The sequence below is a fragment of the Mastacembelus armatus genome, chromosome 8 (genome assembly GCF_900324485.2).
Source record: "Mastacembelus armatus chromosome 8, fMasArm1.2, whole genome shotgun sequence".
In the NCBI taxonomy this organism is placed as follows: domain Eukaryota; kingdom Metazoa; phylum Chordata; class Actinopteri; order Synbranchiformes; family Mastacembelidae; genus Mastacembelus; species Mastacembelus armatus.
In genome coordinates this window covers 13504933-13530747 of record NC_046640.1, presented here as the reverse complement: position 1 = coordinate 13530747, position 25815 = coordinate 13504933, and the positions used below count along the sequence as shown (strand labels likewise).

General features: G+C 40.8%; 4 protein-coding genes across 7 annotated transcripts; 3 read left to right on the top strand and 1 right to left on the bottom strand.

The window, feature by feature from the left end:
* Positions 1 to 209: 209 nt before the first annotated feature.
* On the bottom strand, positions 210 to 2025 carry LOC113141682 (zinc finger protein 382). Of its 2 annotated transcripts, none has more exons than XM_026326244.2 (4): positions 1547 to 2025; positions 1382 to 1460; positions 1202 to 1301; positions 210 to 994 (listed from the first exon to the last, which is right to left on the bottom strand). In XM_026326244.2, exons 1-4 carry the CDS (start codon positions 1846 to 1848, stop codon positions 306 to 308), a joined length of 1170 nt encoding a protein of 389 aa, XP_026182029.1. In that variant the 5' UTR covers positions 1849 to 2025; the 3' UTR covers positions 210 to 305. The 2 variants fall into 2 exon arrangements, with proteins under 2 accessions (XP_026182029.1, XP_026182030.1); XM_026326245.2 differs by having other exon boundaries at positions 1202 to 1277.
* A 205-nt stretch (positions 2026 to 2230) lies between these two features.
* On the top strand, positions 2231 to 5145 carry pgls (6-phosphogluconolactonase). Of its 3 annotated transcripts, none has more exons than XM_026326247.2 (7): positions 2267 to 2361; positions 2469 to 2574; positions 2705 to 2992; positions 3093 to 3200; positions 3337 to 3438; positions 4128 to 4268; positions 4517 to 5145. In XM_026326247.2, the coding sequence occupies exons 3-7, from the start codon at positions 2729 to 2731 to the stop codon at positions 4661 to 4663; spliced, it is 762 nt and encodes a 253-aa protein (XP_026182032.1). In that variant the 5' UTR covers positions 2267 to 2361; positions 2469 to 2574; positions 2705 to 2728; the 3' UTR covers positions 4664 to 5145. The 3 variants fall into 3 exon arrangements, with proteins under 3 accessions (XP_026182031.1, XP_026182032.1, XP_026182033.1); XM_026326248.2 differs by having other exon boundaries at positions 2286 to 2361; positions 2526 to 2574; XM_026326246.2 differs by lacking the exon at positions 2469 to 2574 and having other exon boundaries at positions 2231 to 2361.
* Positions 5146 to 5375: 230 nt separating this feature from the next.
* colgalt1a (collagen beta(1-O)galactosyltransferase 1a) lies at positions 5376 to 11868 on the top strand. Its single transcript, XM_026326240.1, has 12 exons — positions 5376 to 5748; positions 7633 to 7743; positions 7835 to 7952; positions 8542 to 8676; positions 8801 to 9005; positions 9119 to 9238; positions 9414 to 9490; positions 9621 to 9727; positions 9819 to 9951; positions 10035 to 10162; positions 10246 to 10452; positions 10575 to 11868. The coding sequence occupies exons 1-12, from the start codon at positions 5525 to 5527 to the stop codon at positions 10840 to 10842; spliced, it is 1833 nt and encodes a 610-aa protein (XP_026182025.1). The 5' UTR covers positions 5376 to 5524; the 3' UTR covers positions 10843 to 11868.
* An 843-nt stretch (positions 11869 to 12711) lies between these two features.
* On the top strand, positions 12712 to 25716 carry gmip (GEM interacting protein). The gene is made up of 21 exons (XM_026326179.1): positions 12712 to 12975; positions 14392 to 14479; positions 14999 to 15053; positions 15178 to 15241; positions 17337 to 17462; positions 18728 to 18792; positions 18916 to 19023; positions 19171 to 19251; positions 19505 to 19666; positions 19830 to 19967; positions 20574 to 20764; positions 20958 to 21049; positions 21161 to 21223; positions 21348 to 21437; positions 21531 to 21673; positions 21783 to 21959; positions 22040 to 22177; positions 22287 to 22486; positions 22601 to 22925; positions 23461 to 23557; positions 24394 to 25716. Exons 1-21 carry the CDS (start codon positions 12930 to 12932, stop codon positions 25023 to 25025), a joined length of 3081 nt encoding a protein of 1026 aa, XP_026181964.1. The 5' UTR covers positions 12712 to 12929; the 3' UTR covers positions 25026 to 25716.
* The last annotated feature ends 99 nt before the right edge of the window (positions 25717 to 25815 follow it).

The window sequence follows — 25815 nt, the reverse complement described above, 5'->3', positions numbered from 1 at the left end:
TTCAACAGAAAAGCAAGAGACTTCAACAAACATGTATTGATTGGTTCAGTTTTCATAGTTCACAAAAAGTATTGTTCTCCAAACTACAACCTTTGTATGGCACAAGTTTAACCAGTGAGGTGAGGGAATTGGTTGAAATGAGACATACATGTTATTCAGCAGACAACGTATGTACTGACAGATTTGTATCACAACAGAACAATGCACAATTGTCAGCCACTCAAAACTAGAGTAAAGAGAGCTTTATTAAGCAAAAAAGGTTTCAATCAAACAGCTGAAAAAGTTACATTTGCATGGTTGGTGCTTTAAGTGTTTCCGTTGATGAATGTCCCACTGAATGTTGGTGCACCAGATTCACTGCCAAACACGTTCATACTAGAATCTAGATGTACTGCAAGGTGTTTTTTTAGATTACAGTTCTTTGTAAAGCCCTTGCCACATTTGATACAGACAAAAGGTTTTTCTCCAGTGTGTGTACGCTGATGCATATCAAGAGTGCATTTCTGAATGAAGCCCTTCCCACAAACAGGACAGCGGTATGGCTTTTCCCCAGTGTGTGTGCGCTGATGTGTATACAGATGCCCTTTTTGTGCATATCTCTTTCCACAGAGTGTGCACCTGAATGGTTTCTCTCCTGTGTGGCTTCTCTGGTGTATTTCAAGCTGACTCACGCATCTGAAGCTCTTGCCACATTCCAGGCAGCTGAACCTCTTCGCAGCCGAGTTCCTCAAATTGTGAATCCTCATATTCCGTAGCAGACTTAGGTTTTGGAGGACGATATTTTGAGCCAAGCTTTTCCCAGCCTCTAGGTTTGTGTGTGCAGGTGTAAGTTGTGGATTCCAATGTGTTTCACTCCTTTCTGGTCCAGTGAGAGATGACTGGGTGCTCAGGGTCACAAAGCTATCAGCAAACATGGGCTGCTGATGTTCTGGGATGGTTCTGGGATGCTGCGTCACAGCTGGACCCCTGTGGGTGTCTGTGGTTCTTTCTGTTCCTATTGACAGGAAAAGAACATGTTAAAATTCAGAATATTATTGACTCTAATAACTACGATGAAGCTCTCAGGTGAAATGCACTGGCTTGACAATAAAGTTGTTCTTTGTACTTCAGACGTTTAGCCTTTAAAAATGTTATTTCTGAAACACATTTTATGACAAGTGTGAAAGCATTGTGGCAATAACTCTTTTGCATTTGTACTCACCGTTTTCCCTTGTTTTATCTGGTTCAGCATCTCTGTTGTCCACCAGTTCTTCCTTTACCACTATAACTTCAGGCTGCTGTTTCGGGAGGTTTGTAAGCTTCTGAGAAACAGTATAACAGAACTGAACCTGCTACAAATGACTGCCAGTATAAAATGATGACATAACAGTGTCAGACTTACTTCAGCTGCAGTTTGCTTTTCATCTTGATACAAACTGCTCATGTCAGTGGAGGAACTGATGCTCTCCCACGGGCTCTCACTAGGATGCAATAAAGTTGGATTAATAGAGCAGGCGAGGTAGACACACTACATCTACAGGCCACACGCAGACATCTCCAAGCCTACCTTTTTATGGCAAGCCTCGTCCTATCAGGCTCCAGCACTGCGTCTTCTGAACCGTCTCTTAACATTGAGCACGCTGCAGCTGAGGATGGATCCTGTCTGCCACCCTGAGCGATATAAAGCAATTTCTCCATCAGCTGCAGTTTCTCTGTGAGAGACGCGATTTCGTTCCGACCTCGAGTTATCTCTATTTTCAGCATCTTCGACTCGATCTCCACCAATTTGCTTATTTCCATTACAGCTGTTTTGGATAACGCGTCCATGATGGAGACGAGCTGTGTCTGGAAAGAGAAAACAGTCGACATGTCTTTTGAGGTTTCTGTGGCACACCAGATGTGCACGGACGAGTCGTTGCGGTCAGCGGATGTTAATAGCAGCCACCGTAAAAAATATATATAATTACGGTGTTAACACACGAGAGGAGTCGTGGGTGCGTGCCTACAAGATACGCGAGTGTCTTCAAAACTCAAGCGGTTGAAATAGCACAGTGTTGCCATCTGCCGGATGGGAGGAACCATCGCAGCCATCCACAAAACTACAATCATGACTCCCTGATGCTTGGTCACCCCCGCATTTTCTGACGTGTTTTGTTAAAAACGTTAAGTAATTTGTTAGTTTATTAGATGATTTCTTTATGCCACTGTACACAACTATACACACACACACATATATACTCGTATACTCGAATGACCAGAATGCAGTGCGTCTGAAACGCAAAGCGTGATTGGCTGCTGAAAACTCGTTTCAGGAAGTAGTGCGTCGAATTACATTCGCCGACTGAAAACCTCACGACAATCTACTCTTGACATTCCCACCAGGTGAGGAAACTTATTTTCTGGGGATGTGTAGCATTATGGCTTAGACGCCAGGTTTGTTTCAAATGTCTCTAAATTAGTGTCTCTTCTCTTCTCCTTTTTCCCGATAGTGGCTAATGTAAAATCCTGTTGTCAGTAGCTGCTTCGTTTCTTTTTTCTCATCTTAGTAACAACAGGGTAGTCAACTTCATTAAAGCTGCCAGCCAGTTTAACACTGTGAGTTTAACAACACATGCAGTTTATTTCGTCTCTGCAGACACATCATGATGATTGCAAAACGGTTTGGTTGTTGACTTCCTTTTAATATTGCTCAAAGCTTTTCTGTCTTTCATTGTTTTCTCACTAGCTCCATAATTCAGACAGCGCTCTCATGGCTGCCAGAAGAGTTGTGGTCTTTCCTTCCTCAGCAGAGCTTGGTCCGGTGCTGGCCCAGCTGGTGACGTCTCGGGCAGAGAAGGCCATCACCTCCCAGGGCAGGTTCACCTTGGGGCTATCTGGAGGAAGCCTCGTGTCCATGCTCAGCAAAGAGCTGCTCGCCCTGCCAGAGCTGGACTGCAGCAAGTGGGTGATTGGTTTTTGTGACGAGCGATTGGTTTCTTTTGATGACCCTGAGAGCACCTACGGGCTCTATAAGGTACCTTTTCAGGAGTGTTTGCATGCATGGGTCCCAGTTACATTAATGTGTGTTATTCTCTGACACTGGGGTCAAATGTCACCATTCGTTTGTCTTCCAGACTCAGTTGTTTTCCAAGGTTAACATCCTTGATAGTGGGATCTTAACCATCGACTCCTCTCTGCCAGTAAACGAGTGCGCTGAGGATTATACTCGCAAACTGAAGGAGGTCCTCACATCTGTTACATATATTTGTATAGTTCTGTGGTTCGCTCTAGCTCTAACGGCACTCTGGCATATTCTTTCAGGTTTTAATAGTTTGGATATTTCCTTACAGCATTGTTTCACTGCTTTCAAACACACAGGCCTTCCCAGATGATGAGGTCCCTGTATTCGACCTGTTGCTGCTGGGTATGGGGCCTGATGGACATACATGTTCCCTCTTCCCCGACCACCCTCTCCTGGAGGTGAGGGCTGTACTTGAACATGAATCATACAGGCAGAATTTGAACTGTCTGGTTTAGAAAGGTGCCCTTCCTGTGACTCTCAGCCATAGACATCTGACATTTAAGAGGATTGTTTGTTTGGAATGCATTTTGATATTTCATTAGTAAACCCAAGTTTTTTATGTTTGGTATTCACATTTTGACCCCCCAAAAAAGATCCATCCAGTATGTTGATATTAAACCATGTTGGCCAATGTGAATCTCTTTCAGTAAATATCATTAAATTGCTGGGTGTGGGCACTCTGTAAATGTGTTTGTTGAATAGCAGCTCTCTGTTATAAAAATCTTGATTTTTTTTTTTTTTTTTTTTTCTCCAAAGTCAGTATATAAAGGATGTTATTTAATTTTGGCACCTGTTTTCATAAAGTTCTGGAGGCTTGTCTGTGTTTACTCTGCCATAACTCCTGACTTGAAAACAGTTTGTGTTTTGTTTCCAGACACTCCCTTAACTATGTAGGCTATAGATCATTAAGGTTTTATTTAGCTTTGAACCTTGTGGTCTTCACTGTCATCCTTTGTAAGATGCCTCTGTCTTGGGGCATGCTACATGTTATAGTATAGTCTTACACCATGGTTCTCACACTAGCACCTTTTTCCAACTGTACATTACAAATGTTAAATGATGAGCTTTCTGTGTATCCCATACTTAGGAAGTGAAGAAGATTGTGGCACCCATGAGTGACTCTCCCAAACCACCGCCACAGCGTGTAACCATGACTTTTCCAGTGGTGAACTCTGCACGCTGTGTGGCTTTTGTATCAACAGGAGAAAGCAAAGCACCCATTTTGAAGGTAACATTTAGAGGGTTTTCGAAAAATTGATTTAAACTCGGTACAGACACAAAACCCATTATATGTGAAAAAAAAAGAAAAAATAGAACAATGAAAAAACATGGATAAAGTAGCTAAAACGCAGTTGGGCTCTGCAGATGAAATGACACGATTGAGCAGTGTAACTGCCAATGTTGCAATGCATTGTACTGCTGAGTCATGCAATATTGTTGTATTATCTGTTGTAACGCGGTGACCACTTCTTGCAGGAAGTGCTGGAGGGTAGAGAGGGTCCAGCATTCCCAGCTGCCCGTGTTGTCCCAACCAATGGCGAGCTGTTCTGGCTTGTTGATGACCCCGCAGCTGCCTCCTTAACCATCCAGGTAGAGAGGCTAGGCTCCGGGGCCAAACTGTAGAAATTTACATGTGGCATATGTAGACAGGAAGTCAACACTGGTATGAAAACCTGAGTTGAAGAAACTGGAAAATAGTGCAAAACATTCCTACTTTCACAGAAGAGTACAACTGGTTTCCATATGTGAGATAATGAGATTAAAAAAAAAAAAGGAGGATACCATTGTAATTTACAGCAGATTTACCACTTACTGGTGTGTGTGTGTGTGTGTGTGTGTGTGTGAGGGTGTGTGTGTGTGTGTGTGTGTGTGTGAGAGAGTGAGAGAGAGAGAGAGAGAGAGAGAGGTTTAGCTTTATTTACTTAAGCATTAAAGTCCCTCTCTCTGCTGTGCAAAACAATGTGTATACAGAGACAGTGACACTAGGCACCAATTGCGAACCAACTGTACAACATACACAAGTGTGATGTGGAAACATGAATCATGCTGTGCACTTGCACATTTCATTTGTTGTACCTTTGAAATATTAAATCTTAAATATAATATTTTGTTTTGTTTGTTTTTTTTTTTGTAATTATTTAAAGCAAAAACATTTTCCATTTTTAAACATATTTAGTGGAAGGTGGATATTTAGAAAACATTGTGTTCCATAAAATAGCCCACTAAGCAATTAAAATATAAAATATGATATAAAATATAACATTTCCCTGTTGTGCTTGCTTTGCATTCGTGTTTCCCAGCCCCTCCCCTTTAAGACCCGCCCTTTAAAGCTCAACTTCAGTCACATCAGGAGCAGCTGCGCATATTTCGCCTGTGACTTTACTGCGCAAAGTAAAGAAACGACTTTTAAATAAATGTCCCAGCACGAGACCCAACCACCGCCCTCTCGCTCTTTTTAAAAATAAACCTTAATTTATTGTTGCAATGCTCGGGTTCGCCTCCATCCCCGCTGCCCTGCTCATCTTGCTGCTGTCCTGCTGCAGTCCTGCCCGGGGATACTTTGCGGAGGAGCGGTGGAGCCCCGAGTCTCCGCTCCTCGCCCCCCGGGTTCTGGTCGCCCTCATCTGCAGAAACTCGGAGCACTCTTTGCCGTATTTCCTCGGCACTATCGAGCGCCTAAACTACCCCAAGGACCGTATGGCTCTGTGGTAAGTAGGCTACCACATAAGAGTTTTCTCCTTTGCTAATTAGCAGCTAAGAAGCTAAGGACAAAAAGTTTTCGTATGTTTGCTTGTAGGTTCTTCCTAAAAATAACTACGTTGCATAAAAACAGTAGCTGCTGGCTGAGCTTTGCGGAAGAGTTAAAAAAAAAAAAAAGGGCAGAGAATGACCCGGGAGTGATAATGGTAACAGTGTAGTGATTTGTTTTGCAGTATACAGTCCGGGGTAAATAAAATAAAATAAAACTTCCCACATATCCCAACAAGTAGAAAAAGGAGATAAGAACTAACGCTGAGTTCTTCCAGCTCAGTAAACCAGAAGTAACCAGTGTCAGACGGAGCTGAGCACATCTGCGCACCGAGTAGCTTCATTGATTTGTATACGTGGAGGGGAGGAGACGGGAATGATATGGAGCTGTGTGGTTTAACATACACATCCTGACCAAGGAAGGTGCAGTTGTGTCTGTGCTGCCCGTGAATGCACATACAGTTGGACTGCTTCCATTCTTCATCATCCCCAGCCCCCGTTATTCCTGGCTCTGGTAGTGAGGCCTCTGTGTAAATAATGGAGTGACTGGCAGACCAGATACTTTACCAGTGTGACAAAGCTTTAGTCCCAGGGAGCCCCCATCTAGGGAGTGCTAGGGTGGCATTACTCTGGGGAGCATTTATTTTAAAAAAAAACCCACATAATTGCATTATGTCCTGGCTTTCTTCAGAATGCTTAAAATGGAGTGCTGAGAAAAGTTGGCACAGGATAATTTACCTATTTACCGATTATGGAAACTCAACCTGTTTCTGTAGCTGATTTTCCAGACCCACTACATTTGCATCCTCTAATTTGTGACAAACTTAACTTTCTAAGCCAATTATTTAGTGGGTGTGAAATTAGATGTTACAGACCATTTAAACATCTCAAACAGCTCATCTTCTGTGAATGTGTTTGAGGCAAGGACAGTCATGTTTTAGCATGTTCTGTAAGCACATTAAGCTACATCAGGAAAATGGCTGTGTGATGTTGTAAACCCTACATGTTGCATGCTTTTTGTTGAGGCCTTTTGCAGCTGCTGGAGAGGATGCCAGAGCCTCAGATTTAGAACTGGCAACGTAGCTGACTGTAGTGCAGCTGTTTTGTTTTTTTTTTTGTTTTTTTTTTCCATTAGTTTTTTTTAGTAAAGATGGCTGACCCACATGGATAATGAAAGGAAGAAGGAAGACTGTTTATGTTTGTGTTGTAGCATCAATTCAGATTTTCTTGATAGAAGGATTCAGGGAGATGGAATGACAAAGGGTAACGTGGCAGGATTTTCAACTTCGGTTTGTCTGCCTCACTCTTAGTTGCTATCTCTTTTTTATTTAACTCTCTACCATGATTACATGGTGTGGAGTACAAACAGCAAAGCAAAACAATGGCATGCAGTAGGGATAAAATACAGTATATGTCACTTAAAAATAAGTAACATATTCGTTGGCCAGTTCAACCAATTTGCATCATTTCTTTCTGTTCTAAACTGCTGTGGACAAAACCTTCTCTTCTGTAATGTCATTTCCTTAATATGGTGCAATTTCCTTAATATAATATTCCTCAAACTGTGATAGTCCACCCTAAAATAATGTGAACTACATGAATAGTGTTTAGTTTTGTGACACTTTTGTGACACTTGTGTCAGTTCCCACAGCTGCAGACAATAAGCTTACAAAAAGTGAACACAGAACTATTGTTATTTGAGTCGTGGTGTCATCTTTCAACTCTTGTCCCAGCTTGAGTTCAGTCTGTCACTAGTGCTAAAATCAACCACTGTTACTGTTTCCTTGACCTCAGTTACTGATTATGTTCAGCTGCTCTCATGTTTAGTTGTTGCATATTGACAGGGTAGCAACTGATCATAATGTGGACAACACCACGTCCGTTCTACGTGACTGGCTCGTCAAGGTGCAGAACTTATACCACTACGTTGAGTGGAGGCCAAAAGAGGAACCCAGGTTGGTAAATTTACTGATGAAAATTTGTGTTGCTGAAATGGTTCACTGAGCTGATGAATAAGCCTGATAAATGTCCAATTGTGTCTTGCAGACATTATGCAGATGAAGAGAGCCCAAAGCACTGGCCAGACGCTCGTTATGAGCATGTTATGAAGCTTCGGCAAGTAGCACTGGAGGCAGCTCGTGAGATGTGGGCAGATTACTATATGGTAGGTCAACAGAACTACCGTTTACAGGCACAAAAGAAAGCACAGTAACACTTCCATCCATTCAGTCTCCATCTAGACTGTCTTTATTGTTCAATAATAGCAGCAGAAAGTATACAAACTCAAGTCCAAAGAACAACTACAATAGTAATTCAAGCACTGGGAAGGGTGTGGAAATTTGTCCCAGTTATATTTTTGTGTTTCTCTCAAGTTTAACCAGTCTAGTTCATCTTTACACTGACATAAAGCTTGACTCAGCATCAATCTTAAATTTTAAAGTGCAGCTCTATGTGCATTTCTGTTTGTACTCCCCAATCCATCCCATAGCCTTTATTTTCAGTGGTATATAATTTTGAAGCAAACTACACCCGGAATGCCAATAATTTGATGCTACAAATACTTAGAAACTCTTATAGCCTTTTTCCATGAAAGCGGAATGGAAATGCATAGCCATAGTTTGTTTTTTTTTTTTTGTTTTTTTTTTTTATAACCATCTCAGTTTGAGTGTCCTATTTAACCTTCAAAACCCATTAAGTGTTTTTGCTGAAGATGTCCGACAAGTCTTATAGTTCATCTTCTCTTGCTTGTGTAGTTGGTGGACTGTGATAACCTCCTCACCAATCCCAACGTGCTCTGGAACCTCATGAAAGAAAATAAGACTATTATTGCGCCAATGCTTGAATCCCGTGCAGCCTATTCAAACTTCTGGTGTGGAATGACCTCGCAGGTACTGTGTTGGTGATTGGGTGTAATGACTTTATATATCAGGTGTTTTTAATGAGCCAGGTTGCTTTAACGAATGTTTTCAGATAGTCTCTAACCGTAACTGCTGATCGCCTCCTCTTCTTCAGGGTTATTATAAACGCACCCCTGCCTACATACCAATGAGGAAGCAGGTACGCAAGGGCTGTTTTGCTGTACCCATGGTTCACTCCGCCTTACTGATAGACCTCAGGAAAGAGGCATCCAGGCAGCTGGCCTTTCATCCGCCACACCCAGACTACAGCTGGGCTTTTGATGACATCATTGTGTTGGCCTTCTCTGCTCGGATGGCAGGTTATTATTCAATTTAGTGCTTAAATGTAAAAATGTTGAACATTTCTTTTAACCGTTTAAACCTAAATGGTGTAACTTCAAATTAAGACACATTATCATCCTCTGCTCTCTAGATGTTCAAATGTTTGTATGTAACAAAGAGACCTATGGGTATTTCCCTGTACCATTGCGATCACACAATACTTTGCAAGACGAAGCTGACAGCTTTTTGCACTCTCTTCTGGAGGTAAATGGTAAGTATTTTACGTTTAGAATGAGGGCTTTACTTTTGCATCCAACTACCTTTTTTCCACTGGCCTTTATATCAGCTTTCTACTTCCTGCTGCTTCATCTATTGATAACTTTCGGCATGGATTGCTATATATAATTTATACCATTTCTGCATACATCTTCCCTCTCACTGTATAGTGCGAAATTCCCCAGTGATGCCTTCCAAATACATACCTGTTCCTAGAAAACAACCTGACAAACTGGGCTTTGATGAGGTGAGTAATGAGTGATGTGAAGATGGAATCTGCAAAAATGGCCCTCTATCCACTTCTGTGCTGAATATCTATGCCTGCTGCTAGAAATCTGTAATTTCCCTGACCTGTTCCACCGTTGCACCATCGGCAGATATTTATGATAAACCTGCAGAGGCGGACTGACCGCCGAGAACGCATGCTGAGGGCGTTGTATGAGCAAGAGATTGCCTGTAAGGTCGTTGCAGCTGTAGATGGAAAGTAAGTTAATTTTATTTGACAAATACATCTGTTCACATTTGTCTACCCTTGTTACCATTTGGTCACATTTGTTACTCCCTCTCCTTTTTAGAGCCATGAATGTCAGTGAAATTCATGCTTTGGGCATCCACATGCTCCCTGGATACAGTGACCCTTATCACGGTCGGCCACTGACAAAGGGAGAGCTGGGATGTTTCCTTTCCCACTATAATGTCTGGAAAGAGGTGAGCCTTAGTAGCCACACGTTTAAACATTTGTGAAATAGACAATTTGGATGTTTTAGTGAATAATTTGTGTCTGAGCTTAGATCGTGGAGCAACGCCTGCACACCTCTCTGGTGATTGAAGACGACCTGCGATTCGAGGTCTTCTTCAAACGCCGCTTAATGAACTTGATGCGTGAGGTAGAGAATGAAGGGCTGGATTGGGATCTCATGTGAGTTTGTGCTTCCTTCACAAGCTTTTACTTTACTTTGATTCTCCTACAATTGTAATGGCTTGTTTGTTTCTTTCTTACAGATACATCGGTCGGAAGAGAATGCAAATAGATCACCCAGAGAAAGCAGTCCCTAATATACACAACTTAGTGGAAGCCGACTATTCGTATTGGACATTAGGTTATATGATGTCATTACAAGGTGCTGAGAAGCTTTTGAAAGCAGAACCACTGAAGAGGGTTTTGCCAGTGGATGAATTTCTTCCTATTATGTTCAACAAACACCCTGTGTAAGTGTTTGTACCCTCCCTAGGACAAGTACACAAACATAAACCTTTCTTGTTTGTTTGTTTTTTTGTGTGATTGTTTTTAGTTTGTTTTGTGTTTCTTGACATTACTTTCTCCTCCACAGGTCTGATTATATGGAACAATTTGAAACCAGGGACCTGAAGGCATTTTCCGCAGAGCCTCTTCTAGTGTATCCAACTCACTACACAGGTGACCCAGGCTACGTCAGTGACACCGAGACCTCCACAGTGTGGGACAATGACAAGGTCCGTACAGACTGGGACAGAGCACGCTCCGGAAAAACTCGGAAGCAGGCTGAGATCAGCAGTGAGGCCCAGAACTCCGATGTGCTGCAGTCCCCTTTGGATACCACAGCACGGGACGAGCTATGAGAGGAACTGAGTGAGAGCCTTGGAAAATTTGTTACATTTTGAATCGCAACAAGGATGTGTCATCAGGGTTTATAGAAAGATTTAATTTATCCAGATGTGATTTTGAAGAGAGATCCGGTGCATCTTGTATGTTTGTCTGTTTTTAGGTTTTACTTTATAAAGGCACTAGACTTGCCATTTGCAATGGCATTTGCAGTACCCAACTTCTGTCTGTCATACAGAAATGAACATAGATATTAGTGAAGAATGCAATTGGATTGTTACAGTACATTTCAGGTGTTGGGCAGTTAACATTGTCCTTATTGGACATTACGCTGAGAGATACATTTCTGAATACCGATTTAACCAAACTCTATATCACTGAGCAGAATCACTACTTAACACAGACATTTTACCGGCTGTCATTCTAAATTCTTTGGTCTCTGCAGTGAAGAAGAAATACATAATGTCTTTTGCTTTGATTTTTAGTATTTTCTCTTTGTAAACTTCATTAGTCAGCACTTGATATGCAACACAGCTTTACAAAGCAACAAAACAGTTGTTGTCAACACAATCATAGAACTATGGGAGAACATAGCAAAAGCAAGTCATTATTCCTCTCACATGTTGCCACTTTTAGATTGTTTCCAGACTAATGCCACCAACCTGCTGCTGGCATGATTATAGGTGAGACAAACCACTAGATGCCTCAAACTTGATGGGCGAGTAGGAAAAGGTTATATATGCCCTGTTTGCTCAGAAAGAACTCACCCAGCCACATCCAAACACAAAGCATCCTCTCCAACATTTATTCATTCTCAGTTAAATATGATTGTAAGTGTAAGCAAAAGAGAAGATGTAAACTTTTGATCATTGTAGTTTTTACGTAATTTTCCGTCACGGTTTCCACCTCGCATGCCTATACTGGCTCTCTCATGTTGCTTATTGTAGGGTGTTAGTGAGAGATGTTAACCCACTGGTTTTTACACGCAAATGTAACTGAAGCATTGTCAACTAAAAATAAAATGTCTTATTTTTAAACAAAAACTGAATTTATTAGTGCTGTGTTAGGTTGTGATAGTAGTTTTGTCCGTTGGTCGTGTCAGTTAAGCATATGATAACTTTACTGTAGGCAGAAACAAGGTAGTATGAACAAATAAATGGGAACCACTACTTTTAACACAATAGTAATGCTGTATATACAAGCATGTAGCTTGTTTTCACATTTAACCCTCAAGGTGTCATCATTTTACTGACATCCTGCTTGGAGGACATTTTGTAATGTGTTTGGACTATGACAACTGTACTGTAAGAATTCATATTCAGCTGTACTTTAAGTAGGACTCAGTGCTGAGACAAACATAATCAAAGGTATCCTAGGGTGTTTAAGTGAAGCCACATGGGATAGCTTAATTTGACATTTCAGTAATTCCCTTTGAATTCACGTCTAACTAAATATTAAGCTTGTTGGACATTATCCATTCAGTAAGTATGAACTCCTTTATTCATTAAGGAAAGGTTTTGACTTTGCAGAATTATTGTAAAGTGTGTGTGTGTGTGTGTATGTGTATATATATATATATATATATATATATATATATATATATATATATATATATATATATATATTTATCATGTTTCCTAGTACAATGTGTATTATTACATAAATACTATATCATTAATACTACAATATCAAGATCAGATATCTGCAATATGTCGAAATACATAATGTCGATGCCATTTGCACTGTTATCCACAGCAAGTCACTGAGATCACAAATCTTATTTGCTAAGACACAGTAGCGCCTTCTCAGTATGTGTGATAATGTAGGTGGGGCCTACACAGCAAAACACACTTCCTCTTCCCATAGTGGTGAAAACATTAGCCAACCTCTACCAGAGGAAGAGAAATTCTAAGAGCACAAACGGCAGCAAGCTCAGAGCTGCATGATAATAACTTACTATAAGTGTGTCAGTGTATGTGCACACTGCAGTGCAGGTTTCCTGACAACTCATCTATACTGCTCTTTACTGTGTATTATAGTGTGACCTAAAGAGCAGATGATGTGCGAGTAGTGTTGGTATTGTCTTGCTGCTCTGGTGATAGAAATGGAAGAAGATCGAGTACCAAGCAAGGATCCCTCTCAGGCCACAGGTGAGGAAGTGTTGCCTTTCACTTCATACGTAGAATATGTTGCCCATCATGCTTTTATGTATTTTATTGGTTTCCAGAAACTGCCTGATATACATTTCATCACTTGTTAGGGAAGAAATGATAAGGTTGTTGTTAAATATATGAGTATTATCTCAATTTGTGCCAAATAGAAATATGCTGACACCAGTGCCATTATGACGTCCATATTGCATGTGGGTGCATGCACATATTGTATGCACAATGTGCTTGACTGTACTTTTTTAATGTGTCCATCAGGGGGTTTGTGGTGCTGTTAGACATCATCCTATTCAATGGAGGTTGTTGAACTTCCTGAAATAATTTTCCATTTTGAAACATTCTTGTTCTTTCTTTGTTGTGTTACTTTTGTCTTTTGTACAGGATACACCTCTCTCATAGCCAGGCAAAAGCCAGCAATAGGAATATTAACCTAAAAGAGTAATTGAAATTAGCGTGATGATCGGTGAAACTGCTAACTAGCAGTTCTAGCATTAAATTTTTACAATGTGACATATTCATGAATATAACATTTTTGGAGCAGTTAAATTACAAATATTGGTACCGTGAACAGGATACAAAACTAAGGGTACAAAGGTTATTTCCTCTATGTAAATGGAATTTATGTTTGTGCTGTCTTTGCTCAAACATCTTACTTACATCTCAATTATTCTACTGAAATGCTGTTGGTGTGAAAAACAAAGCCTCTATGTACTTTACGGGACATGACACAAATTGCAAGCAGGATGTGGTTGACCAAAATGGAGAGAGAGAGATTGCTTTTTCTCATTTGCTGCATCTGATGTAAATCAAACACAAGTTGAACAGTGGGAGTACAACAGTTTAAGGTTTTGTTATCAAAATGTACCATATTGTTCCTCATTATATTCTGTCAAAGAACTAACATGTCTTCATATATTATTTTCTTAGTATATTATGTTATACATTAGTCATTTAGTTGAAGTAGCTAAGGTGGAGGGGGAAAACTCTTAATACTAAGCTTCAGTAACCACGTCACCACATATCAAGTGACTTAGAAAGCAGGTCAGAGTTGCACTGCTTATTTGCCAATCCAGCTTTTGCTAATTTATGTTTGTGCGTGGGTTTTATAAAAGTTAACACAGTCTGGGGATCTATAAAGTGATTGGCAGCTTGTTTGCATATGCAGAACTTGCTCCTTTTCTTTCTTCACAAATTGTTATACATTTCAGCTTATATGGAAGTATTAAAATAACTTTTTTTTTTTTGTAATATTATATTACAGTATGTCTGCGTGGTCTCTGTTCACTAGTGGTGGCCCCATTATCGGATCTCCATACTACAATAGTGTTGTACATGATTTACAGTGACTAGGTCATTGTATTATTTTATTAGTCTCAGCCTTTCTATTTCTCATTTCAGATGTAAAGAGGGTGCATAACAAATCTGAAACCAAGCGATACAGTGAGATCTTCAGAGATTTTGATAAACTTGATTTATCTATATACTCGTAAGTATAGTACATTCACAAACAGCACTGACACGTGCTTTCCTTGTCTCCTGTCTCACTCTGCTTGTTCAGTTTGGTCTGAATACTGTGGCGGAAAAACACTGGTTAGTGAGGTGTCATTAAAAAAAATGCTGTAAGCGTTGCTGTATATAGTAGGGAAACATACAGGCTAAGAACTGTTCAGATGTGGGCCCAGTTATGTATAATCTCTCTGTGTGGATTATTTCATACAGATTCTTAAATAAAAAATCCTTTGCGGCAAAATTTTTGCCTCCCTTAATCCACACTAATTCTACACTGAACTACTTTAAGTGGCAAATTATACTAAAAAGACACAATGTGTAAATATTGCAAATAGCAATATAAGTAAATTAAAAAAACTGCACTTGTAAATAAACTGGTAACACAGTTGCAAGTAAATGTATTTGTGAGTGTATACTCTGTACCATGGCCCTCATCCATCCATATTTCTATTTGACCGTATATGTTACTGTCACAACATGTTCTTTCTGTGTTCAGTGCAGAAGAGGATCTGCTGGGAGACACAGAGAACACAGTGCAACATGACGTGTCTGTAAGGGATTAATACCTATATACAAGAAGTACTTACATGATGAAATTACTCATTTCACCAATACCAGAAACTTCATGATTTCTTAGGAGACCATTTACAGTGTGTGTGTGTTCCTTTCCAACAGAATGATGATGAGTTTTGTGCACTGACCCCTTCTGAAGCCAATGAAGCAGATGGAAACCGATCAGGTATGATTCTTCAGTGTGTGTATGCTCTCCTGGGTCTAGGTCTAATTGATATAAAGTGTGACGCCCTGCTCAAAAGCCTCCTCTGTGTTAAGACTTGTCTGTGAAACTTGTTCTAGTGTTTAAGGCCACCGGTTTAATCACCTGCTAATCTTAACATATACCATGCTGTGACTGTGCCGTGATGTGCACGAGCTCATGTCAGTCTGATGCTTAATAGGGTATCTTCTTCAGTCATTTCTTGTTTTCTTATAATTAGCCAGGAGTTGTAATTGCCCCGTTAGAGCAAGATTAGGATAAAGGGAGAGGATTAAAGCAGGAGACAGCTGCTCTCAGTTTTCTCATGACACACAAGGGAAAGACAGAGTCATCTAAAAAAAGGATGAGGCAGCATTGCTACACAGTCTACGGCAGTAAATACAGGGAAAACAAAGGCAAACACTTACGAAATGTAGTTAGTTGAAGACAGTGGAGAGACTAGAAGGGGTTAGCCAATAGCTTAGTGAATTGTTGCAGCACAGAAACTCTTCATTTCAGACTGTAAATGTCATTTTAAGGTCTTCCTCTGGCTTCATGTTTAAACCTAACCTATGCCCCTGTTGAGACTCGTCACTGGCATCATATCCCATTTCCTGATATTACTCTAGAAAGCGACTAGTGATTTTGTGGATTTTTACATTATGTCTTTTAACCAATCACACATTGCAACAAAACATTTTTTTGGCAATTTTGTTTCATGTTTTCTCATTGGTTGGGACTGGTTATTCACCAGCCCCCACTCAGTCAAATACCAGGAGGTAAACCTCACTTGATGCTCCTATAAAGCCTGTCACTCCACAATCTGGACTTGACCAGGATAATCCCCAATCCAAGGGCAGGAGGCTGTGGCGAGGAGGCAGCACAGACTCTGCTGGGTGGTTAATTTCTCAAAGTGCTCAGTGCACTCCCTAAAACAAAATACAGTGGGGAAAAGCTAAGAGAGGTCATCCCTGACCACAAATCCATAATTCCTCTGGAACTGCCTGTTCTGTTCTATGGATCTTGCTTGAACAGAGAAGAAAATATAGCCCTGCTTGGATTTTTAAACCACTCTAATTGGATTTGACATCTCTGCAAAATGAACAGAGAAGAATGACATCTGCATGTCTCAGTGAGGAACTTGAGAGAAAAGGTGTTGCTCTCTTGCTTGCTCAGATGCTTGGAACTGCACTTCAGACTTTTAGAAGAAATTAAAGTACTTCAAATGATCCATACTCCAACCTTTCACTACAGGATTTTCAGATTTTCATTATGACATTTACTTGTGAACTTGGTGTTGGAAGTGGAACACAGACTGAAAGAGGAATAGAGAAAGTGGAGTTGAGTGCATTCAAGAGACCACGTGATTGTGATACATACATCATTTGCTCTGTGCTGTGTGAGTCAAAGAGGAAGATGCCGGGTGGTTATGGTATCGGCACCCTGCCTGCCCAGAATGTGGTAGAGCTGTGACATGGCGGTTTCTGATACTGAACTCTGGCACTGAGCGGTGTTATTGACTCTGCTTTCACAGTACAGCTTTTCTCTTTGTAGCTAAATACAAGCGAACAGGTGTGGAAGGGAGGGGCCAGGCACAGAGAGGAAGAGGGGAGAGGAGGGAAGTTATTTAGCTAAAGCTGTTTGTCTTTGGTCCTGTTCTTTCAGGTCACATCCCCATTTGCATCAACTAGAGATTTAGAATTGAGATTTTTTGTCAGCTAACAACGACCTACATCTTTTGTGATTCAACTCAAGAGCTACATATAGTGAACTGAGATCTACTGGAAGCCACAAGACTTTTATTCTGCAGAGAATCTATAACTTACTATATGCAAACGCTGTTTCCTGATGTGGGTTTGTTTATACCTTTTTTTTTTCGCTTTTGATCATCTTTATCTTGTATGGTAAAGACTGGAGGCTGTAACTTTAGAGCAGATAGGTTTTTCCTTGAACCTGGGTGGTGCTTGAGTCCTCCGGGAGAGAAAAAACTGTGGGGAGTAGCCCCATGGACACTGTGTGATCCCTAGGTACAGCTCCAAGTCTGTGGAGCCCACAGTGACGCTGATGTACTCCCTCTCAGCCCAGGAAGCCGACCTGGCTCTCTGTCGCTGTGAGGATGGAGTGGAAGCGGCACTACAGTATGCCAAGATGTGGTGCCGCTACGCCAAAGAGCTCCTTGCTTGGATGGAGAAGAGGATCAGTTTGGGTAAGTGCACATGCAGCTAAGTAAAGAAAATAGTAGTACAACATGCAAATTATTGTCATACAATATCTGTGGTATTTCTGTTTAGGCATCCGCGCCTGGCATGGTAATGCATCTGAAAATAAACTGCACACAAAGCAGAGATATATGAGGTGTTTAAAAAATGAAAATTTTACTTTTGTATCATAGAATCAGAGCATGAAAATCATTGTATCCACCATGTATTCACTAGTCTTACAACATGTTTTGTGTGAAGTTCAGTTTATTTTTAATTTGGTGTAAAGAGATGCTACTTGTTTTTTTTTCTGATCTGTAATTAGAACCAGAAACATGACCACAAGCCACAAGCATGTTTCTATAAATAGACATTTTTCAAGTAGGACTGATGAGAGCAGATTATCTATCAACACAGAACTAATGACAGTTAACTAGTTTAGAGGAACACCATGTTGTAACCTACCACAACATTGTCTGTCTGTAGTATTTCCCTCAGAGAGGACATCTGTGGGTGGTGCAGTCAATCCAGTGAGCTGCACGCACAGAGAGAGGAAGGATTAAAAGGCAGATTAGCTGGCTACAGGGGTTATAAAGGAGAGGGGGTGGTTTAGGAGTACATAGATGCTGATTAGCCTGGTATCGGTCTACACAGGTGCCCATTGTCAGGACCAAGCTGTAAATTCTTTTGGCTGTAACCAAAATACAGAGCTACTGGAGTGTCCACCAGCTCAGCTGTGTAAGGAGAAGTGTTAGGCAATAGCACCAGATGAGAAATACTGGGTGGAGCTCAGCCAAAACTCCTGTGGATTACACATAGTAGAGCTACATTGTGAGCTCTGTGAAAGTTGATTGTTATGCACAATTTAAAGCACAGATTTGATGTCCACCATCATGAATGTTGGAAGAAAATAAAGAAAATATACCTGGTTATGTATTCACTGTTTGAAATCTAATCTAACACAACAACAGAAATATAATTTTAATATACAGCATATTTACCTGCATTAAAGTTACCTGACTCATTAATGTTCAGGTTTTTTATTCTTGTTAGTATGTTATATCATCACTATGAAACAATACCCACTAGATAGTTCCACTAAGTAATATGCTATATAAGGTATTTCTGTTAAGGTTTTTGTTCCTCATGTTCTCAAAAGCAAGCCCTAGTAAATAGCAATGATACAATACATGTACAGTCTAATTCAGCTTGTCTTGATGTGCAGTATCTTGTAGGTAACTATGAAAACCTTAACCAAGCTTTTTGTTTACAGAGCAAGAATTTGCAAAAAATGTGACGAAGATATCTGAAGGTGCCAAAGCTAATGTGACTCTGCAGGTATGGCTTTGTTTATGGATATGTACCACAGAAAATGTTATACTGGGTTGTGTTTGCACCATCTGACTTCTCTCAGCTATATTAAAATAGAAACGCCGTCTAAAGTTGTTCTTCCCTGTGTAGGAAATGATGCCCCTACAATACATCTACACCATGGCGCTAGAACAAGACATCAAGAACAGCGTGAATTCTAGAAAGACTTCTGAACTGCTACACAACCGTTGTTACCAAGTATAAAAGACACACACACACACACACACACACACACACACACACACACATACACACATAGCATAGGTTTTAGTTTTAGTAAATATCCTCTTTGCGTTAGAGGCAAGTGTGTAGTCATGACTTTAACCCAGTGTCTCTGTCCCAAAGGCTTTGGCTGCCAAAAGGAATGAAATGGATAAGTGGCGCAGAGAGTTTAAGGAGCAGTGGGCAAAACAACAAAGGAGGATGGTAAGTGAATTAGGAATCATCATATTTATGACTGAAGTGGAGCTCAGTTTATTCTGTTATTTTTCTTTTTTGACAGTCCAACCGACTGGAACAAGCATCTGATCAAAATATCAGCCTCTGCACAGGAATGATCTATCTGTTAGAATCGTGTCCAGAAAACTTAAAAAAGTCATGTTGGCACAGCACATGGCACAAAAAGTAAAAACAGACGTATATATGTTTTTATATGCAAACGTTCTTTGCTTGATTTCAGAATGAGGCAGTGACGGCTTTTAAAAAAGCTCGGCACCAATACTTTCAGCGCTGTGATGAGCTAGAAAAGGCTAAAGCAATCTCAGCTAAAGCTGTGGATGACACAGCTGGAACTAAAACACTGGATAAGAGGAGAAAGTCCAAGGAAGAAGCCCAGTCTAAGGTGAACGTTGCCCTTAAATATTCTTTCAATGTGTAGAATGCAGTTCCAGTACAGTTTAGTACATATGCTCATATAGCAGGTTTATGCTTCTCAATGCACTTTTCTAATGATACAGGTTTATGATTGTATAACAGCACTCAGGTCTTCCCTATGTCTACTCCAGGTGATGGAAGCAGAACTTCTGTACAGACAGAGTGTGAGTGATGCCAAGATCCACCAAGAGGAGTTAGTGAAGGTCAAAGAGAGAATTATTTCTCACATTCGCAAGCTCATCTTTCAGGGAGATACTGTGCTCAAAGAGGTTGGTATGAAATTGGAAAACTAAACATTTGTTTCCCTGTCATTATGCTTCTCTACAGGTTGTTCAGTGCAGTAGTATCTAATTATACCTGTTTTAGCTCTGGTACAAATACAGGAAGTGTCATAACATGCAGTTATTTTAGTTCAGTGACTTTAGTCACTATCCAGATATTTTTATAGTACAACAACTAAGCATATATTTGCATGCAGGAAGCCATTCTCCATTTTATGTCCCTTTGTGTATACAATAATACATCTATGCATACTATCTGTGACTAGATATTAAACCATGTCACTGTCTCTACTTCTAAACAAATAAATACATGTCTCTCCTTGAATATAATAATCTCCTTATACAGTGTGTTATATAAAAAACAAATTACTTCTGTAGTATTAATACCTGACATTCTTTACTCCATTAAAACTGTTCTCATTTTTTCATTTGTTGAGATTAACACTCCTAGCAATGATTGCGATGTGAAAAAAAAATCAACACAACGAACAGTGTTCAGTTATTATATAGTGTAGTACAGACACCCATGTATGTTTTTGTTGATAAAGTAAATTCACTGCTTTGTTCCCACATCACATCTTCACTCTTCATCAGATCACAGTCAACATGTTTTACTTCCAAAGGCAGCAGGCTGAGCCTGTTCCCCTTGACTATCACAACCTGGAGTTGACATGCAGGTCACTGGAGCCTGGTGAGCCCTACCTGCTGTACATCCTCAGCAAGCGCCGCCCTGAGCAACCACTCCAGGTCTTCACCTTCCAGGAGTACTTTCCTCAGGGCAAAGGGTATGTTAAATTGTCTATTGATTGCTTCTGCTGTTGCTCTGCTGATTCTCTATCAATGCAGTAAACCTAGATTATCAGTTTTTCTCTAGTGTTAAGATGCTTTAAAGACCAAGAAATGTTTGATACAGTTTCAGCACTTTGACTAACACTTTATTGAATAACATTATTGCTGCAACCCTTTTCATTTTGAAAGGAACAAACGAAAAACCAGCAATCCCCTCAGTTCAACTCAGGACTCTTTTTCTATGGCAGACGACATCACTTTCAGAAGATCCAGCGACGGCAGTAAGGACTCCTTACATATAATATCATTTTATTAACAGATCAATTCTCATATTATATTTATTTGGGGTTTTCTTATGTGTGTTTGTGTGTGTGTGTTTTGTTGCTCTTTAGGGAAACCAGGGTACCTTGACTCTGAGAGTATTGGAGGCAGTTTGGAATCTCTGTCCAGTCCTGGTAACCCTAAGCCTGTATTTGTTTCCAAAACTTTTCTTTCACATGCATATAAAAACTTTGCAAAGACAAACATGTTTTTTCGTTCTCTGTTGTGTCTCTGCTCTATGGCAATGTATCATTCAAGCTCATACCAATAGGAGGCTGCCTAAAACCGCATCGACTTTGACAGTGTCATCAGACGATCAGGATGACCGCGACATGGCATCAGAATCAGGTTCGCTATTATTAAAATACTTAACAGGAGTCCTTAGCTTAACCCCCACTGACATTAAATTTCAAAAATTGTATCCTCTTCCTCCCCTTGCAGAGTGCATGGATGGTCAGCCGGTCAAAGTGCGCACAATTTCACGAGCTGCACTGACACATCGACTCAAGAAAATGAAAAGCAAGATGAGCAAATGCAAGCACTGTGACAACTACATTGTTGTCAGTGGGGTTGAATGTGAGGAGGTAGGAGGCCACATGGAAAATGCATTTTTGAAGAAGAAGAAGAGCAGTTTATGAATGGTTTGGGGTAAGATGGTTGATGTAATCTATCCTCTTCCTTTCCCTCCATCAGTGTGGACTGGCTTTGCACAGGAAGTGCATGGAGGTGTGTCAGCTAGAGTGCGAGCACAGTAGGGGGGCTGTGTTTGGAGTGGACCTCTCTCTGCTAGTACATGACAGGCCCGATGAGGTGCCCTTTGTGGTGCTACATTGCACATCTGAGATTGAAAGTCGAGCTCTCTCGGTCCAGGTATTGTCTGTTATAGTGACCAAAATGTGGAAGCTATCGGGTGTTAGCTGTGGTCTGAGAGCTTTTGTTTTCGTTCTTAGGGGGTGTATCGTGTGAGTGGATCCAAACCTCGCATCCAGAAGCTCTGTCAGGCCTTTGAGATTCAAAAAGAGCAGGTGGATCTCTCTGACCTCTCACCACATGACATCACCTCAATCCTTAAGCACTTCTTCAAGGAGGTACAGGAGTAACTGCCGAATAAAATGAAGTGAATTCAATAAGCTGATTATTTGAGGAGTTAGTGTTTTCAACTAAGGATCATTGATCTCTGCTTAAAATCTCTTTCAGCTCCCAGAGCCCTTACTAACCTTTGACCTGTACAATGATTTCATCGCGGTGGGCAAGACCATTCAGCATTTGAATGAAAGGGACCCGATACCAGACACTAATGAGACAATGGACATCATTCACAAACTCCAAAAGCTACTACAGAAACTTCCTTCATATTGCTACAGCACTTTGCGGCACACAATGTCTCACCTGCAAAAGTGAGTATGCATCTGGGTGACAGACTTCTCATTTACCCAAGAGATTATCATTACTTAAATATCTACCATGAACTTCTCTTTGGGTTCAATATTGCCTGATTTTTGTCTTCACAGAGTTTCAGAAAACTGTGAGAACAAGATGTCCCCGAGTAATTTGGGCATTGTGTTCGGGCCAACACTATTGCGCCCTCTTGTGTCTACGGACATGTCAATGATCGCCCTGCTGGAAACCAGTTACCAGGCTGTACTTGTTGAGTTCCTTATCACAAACTATGACAAGGTTTTTGGACTTCAGCGTGGACTCAGTACACCCCCTCCCCCAGTCCCCACTGCACCTCTTCCAGAGACCCCACCCAGAGCTTCGTGTCCTCAGGATGGAGATGTTGATACCAGGTCAGCACATGAAAACTCCTCCAAAGAGCGCCCGCGCTCTCTAGAAGTAAGTCACAAAATAGTGATGAAATATTCAGAACTTTAAGTAGCAGCTTTTATTTGACGGGATAGGAGAAAGAGAGTTTGCACTTTAGCTACTTCTAATTAATTAATTTGAATAATAAGTTCTTGTTCATTTAGGACAGCTGCTGCCTTTCTACTGCTCTGCCTGCATGCACTCCGACCTCCCTTGCTTTCTTCTACTAAATACAACTATTCTTCACCTAAAGATGTATAGAGTTTACCACATGGAATCCGTTTACCATGGTTGTACCAGATGGCACAGAGGCACAAAAGTAAAGTTACCTGACCCTCAGCAACATTAAAAAAAGAGGGTATTTAGTCCAACATGTCCTAGGCAGGGTTTACATTTGGAACTAATAAAAAATGATCAGGTTCATCTCAAACAGTTATTCACCCCCCTCCCCCCCAAAAAAACAAACAAAAAAAACATCACGCTGTAGTGCTCCAGTATCTCAGGGTTGGACGTGGTCTGTAAGCACTTGCAGGAATCCACCACTCTACTTGTGTCATTCCAACAGAGTCGAACAATCAAGAGAGAGTCAAGCGAGGGTTATATATCTGACAAGTCTTCATCCAATGAGGCAGAAGACCAGCTCAGCCCTGAAGAGAGAGCAGGTAGGGGGACATAATGATAGTGCAGTTACCTCTGACTCCTGACTAGAACAAGATAATGATAGAGTTTCATCTATAGTGTCGATGTCATTTGTGGTTTATATATGTCAGGGTTTTTAGCTGTTGAGTCATAGTTCCAGTATGTCATTTTGCTGCTGGGGTTTTAATTAATCATGCCAGATCAGATGCTGCAGGTACTTTGTTTTTCACATCTTACAGTTTTAACATGCAGTTAGTGTGTATGTAGTGCGTCACCAGTCTGTTGCAGTTCTTGTTTTTTATCTCGTTATTTTTAGAGGTGAAACTTCCTTCCATTTTTTCTGCTGACACCATGCAGTTACATTCATCTGTAAACTTGCATGATTCAGGTTGCTTAGCTGCTGTTGGAAATATTGTTAGTGGAACTAGCAACTGATAACCACCATGTTGATTATGTGATTACACTTTTGTTAGTAATATTGGTGTAATTTTTGAGTCCTGGTGAGATTTTATCTACAAACTTGCAAAATATGTTTGTAAAATAAATTCTGTGGTTTGTTTTGCTACCCTGGAGATCTGATCCTGTCCGTTTCTTCTTTGCTTGCTTTACTCTTGCTGATGTCTGAAGTGTTCTCTGCTTTGTGGCTTCAGCATAATGCACTATAAAGGCTTCAAACTACAATCAAACACATGAATCCATCAACCTCAAATGCAGAATAATAGAATTTGTTTCACATTTATTTTAATCACTTTTATATTAGTGCAAGTTACATTACGCTCTGTAGATCTTATTGAAATCAATAACCTGTGTCTGTATTACTCTAATGTATTGCATGCTTGTTCTCCCTCATCTGTTCCAGTCCTGGCTATAAGAGGGGCATCAAGTGATCCGCTGGGTGAGCTGCAGGGAGAACTTGACTCTGATATGGGGACTCAGGCACACTATCATTTCACCAGACGGCCTGTGAAGTATCACCGCCATCATAACGCAGCGAACCGACTCTCCACCCCGGGTCGTTCAGCTGGACAGCCTGCAGCTCCAGTGAGGGGCGATCCAGGGAGTGCTGACAGCAGCCGCAGCTCCTCTCCAGAGCCAGGGACACAGAGACTTTCCAAAAACCTAGATGACCACTATGAAAATCAGCCCCACCAGGCCATCTTTGCCACAGAGGGTAAAATGGGTGTCCCACTAAGCCCCCGTGAGGTTGTGCAGTATATGTTGGGATTGGACTCAACATTTGCTTCACATGCAACTGCAAAAACATCTGGTACAACACAGAAGTCCTCTAAGGAGGAGGCGGCTGGATGTCAGGCTGATCAGAACATAAATCTGACCAGTACCAGACAGATTGATGGACAGAGTCAGGCTCTGTGTCAGTCCCCAAATACACCCCCTGTTGAGCACAACCTGACCCCTCCAGCCCAGAAGATCCTGTCTGGTCTGAAGCTGAGACGCAGCCACTCAGGGAAGGATGAACAGCTCTTTGTCTGAAATCTCCACATAATTCACTAGGATACTTTCACACACACACACTGGAGACCCTTTATATCTACGTATATATGCATCCACACACAAAACATTTCAGACAAAGGTGAAGTCTTATACAGTTCAATTACCAAAAGGTTTAGTGTTTCAAACTCACATTTGAGCGACTCTTTCAAGAAACAAAGGTGAAAAGTTCAAGCCTGACGCTTGACACCACAGACTTATCACCACTAATCCTCTTTAAGTTGTCAATCTGTTGACCATTCAGCTGTCTAACACCTACAGGGACCAGAGCGGTTCCTTTATTTATCAATATGTTTTCAATATTTCTAGGGCGTTTGAACATAGATAGCAGTTTGTCTGGGAGTAGACACAAACTACACTTCTTGGTTTTGTCCCAAACTATAATGAAAATCTCCTAATTCTAAATGCCATCAAGTGTTGTATTTTTAAGATGATTTTGTTAGCCTTTTGTTCTATTTCCATGTTTTATAGGCTCCAGATGGAAAATGTTGTAGTACATGTGCCCTCGTTATGTGTCATAGTCATTTTAACACTGAGAGGTTTTTTTTTTTTTTTTTTTTTAGTTTACTGCAACTTACCTGGTTCAACACGAGGGGGCGCTCTTCTCTCATTGTGAGAGGGAGACATGTCAGGCACGACGGTAGAGAGGAAATAAACATTTATTTCTAACAGACAAGCACATTGTTTTGGAGACGTCACTTTTCCCACTACATCCTACAACGGCCTTTTTTTCCTCCCTGAGTCTCTTTAGCTCTACTGATGACATAAAGTG

Bases quoted from the DNA above. Each gene is read 5' to 3' on its own strand.
- LOC113141682 (XM_026326244.2), bottom strand. From the start codon at position 1,848: ATGTCGACTGTTTTCTCTTTCCAGACACAGCTCGTCTCCATCATGGAC. The intron at 1,461-1,546 runs GTAGGCTTGGAG...ATTGCATCCTAG, and splicing joins ACGAGGCTTGCCATAAAAAG to TGAGAGCCCGTGGGAGAGCA. The intron at 995-1,201 runs GTGAGTACAAAT...TCCTGTCAATAG, and splicing joins AGATAAAACAAGGGAAAACG to GAACAGAAAGAACCACAGAC.
- pgls (XM_026326246.2), top strand. From the start codon at position 2,729: ATGGCTGCCAGAAGAGTTGTGGTCTTTCCTTCCTCAGCAGAGCTTGGT. The intron at 3,201-3,336 runs GTCCTCACATCT...TCAAACACACAG, and splicing joins ATACTCGCAAACTGAAGGAG to GCCTTCCCAGATGATGAGGT. The intron at 4,269-4,516 runs GTAACATTTAGA...CACTTCTTGCAG, and splicing joins GCAAAGCACCCATTTTGAAG to GAAGTGCTGGAGGGTAGAGA.
- colgalt1a (XM_026326240.1), top strand. From the start codon at position 5,525: ATGCTCGGGTTCGCCTCCATCCCCGCTGCCCTGCTCATCTTGCTGCTG. The intron at 5,749-7,632 runs GTAAGTAGGCTA...GCATATTGACAG, and splicing joins AAGGACCGTATGGCTCTGTG to GGTAGCAACTGATCATAATG. The intron at 10,453-10,574 runs GTAAGTGTTTGT...TCTCCTCCACAG, and splicing joins ATGTTCAACAAACACCCTGT to GTCTGATTATATGGAACAAT.
- gmip (XM_026326179.1), top strand. From the start codon at position 12,930: ATGGAAGAAGATCGAGTACCAAGCAAGGATCCCTCTCAGGCCACAG. The intron at 18,793-18,915 runs GTATGGCTTTGT...TTCCCTGTGTAG, and splicing joins AAGCTAATGTGACTCTGCAG to GAAATGATGCCCCTACAATA. The intron at 19,667-19,829 runs GTGAACGTTGCC...TGTCTACTCCAG, and splicing joins AGGAAGAAGCCCAGTCTAAG to GTGATGGAAGCAGAACTTCT.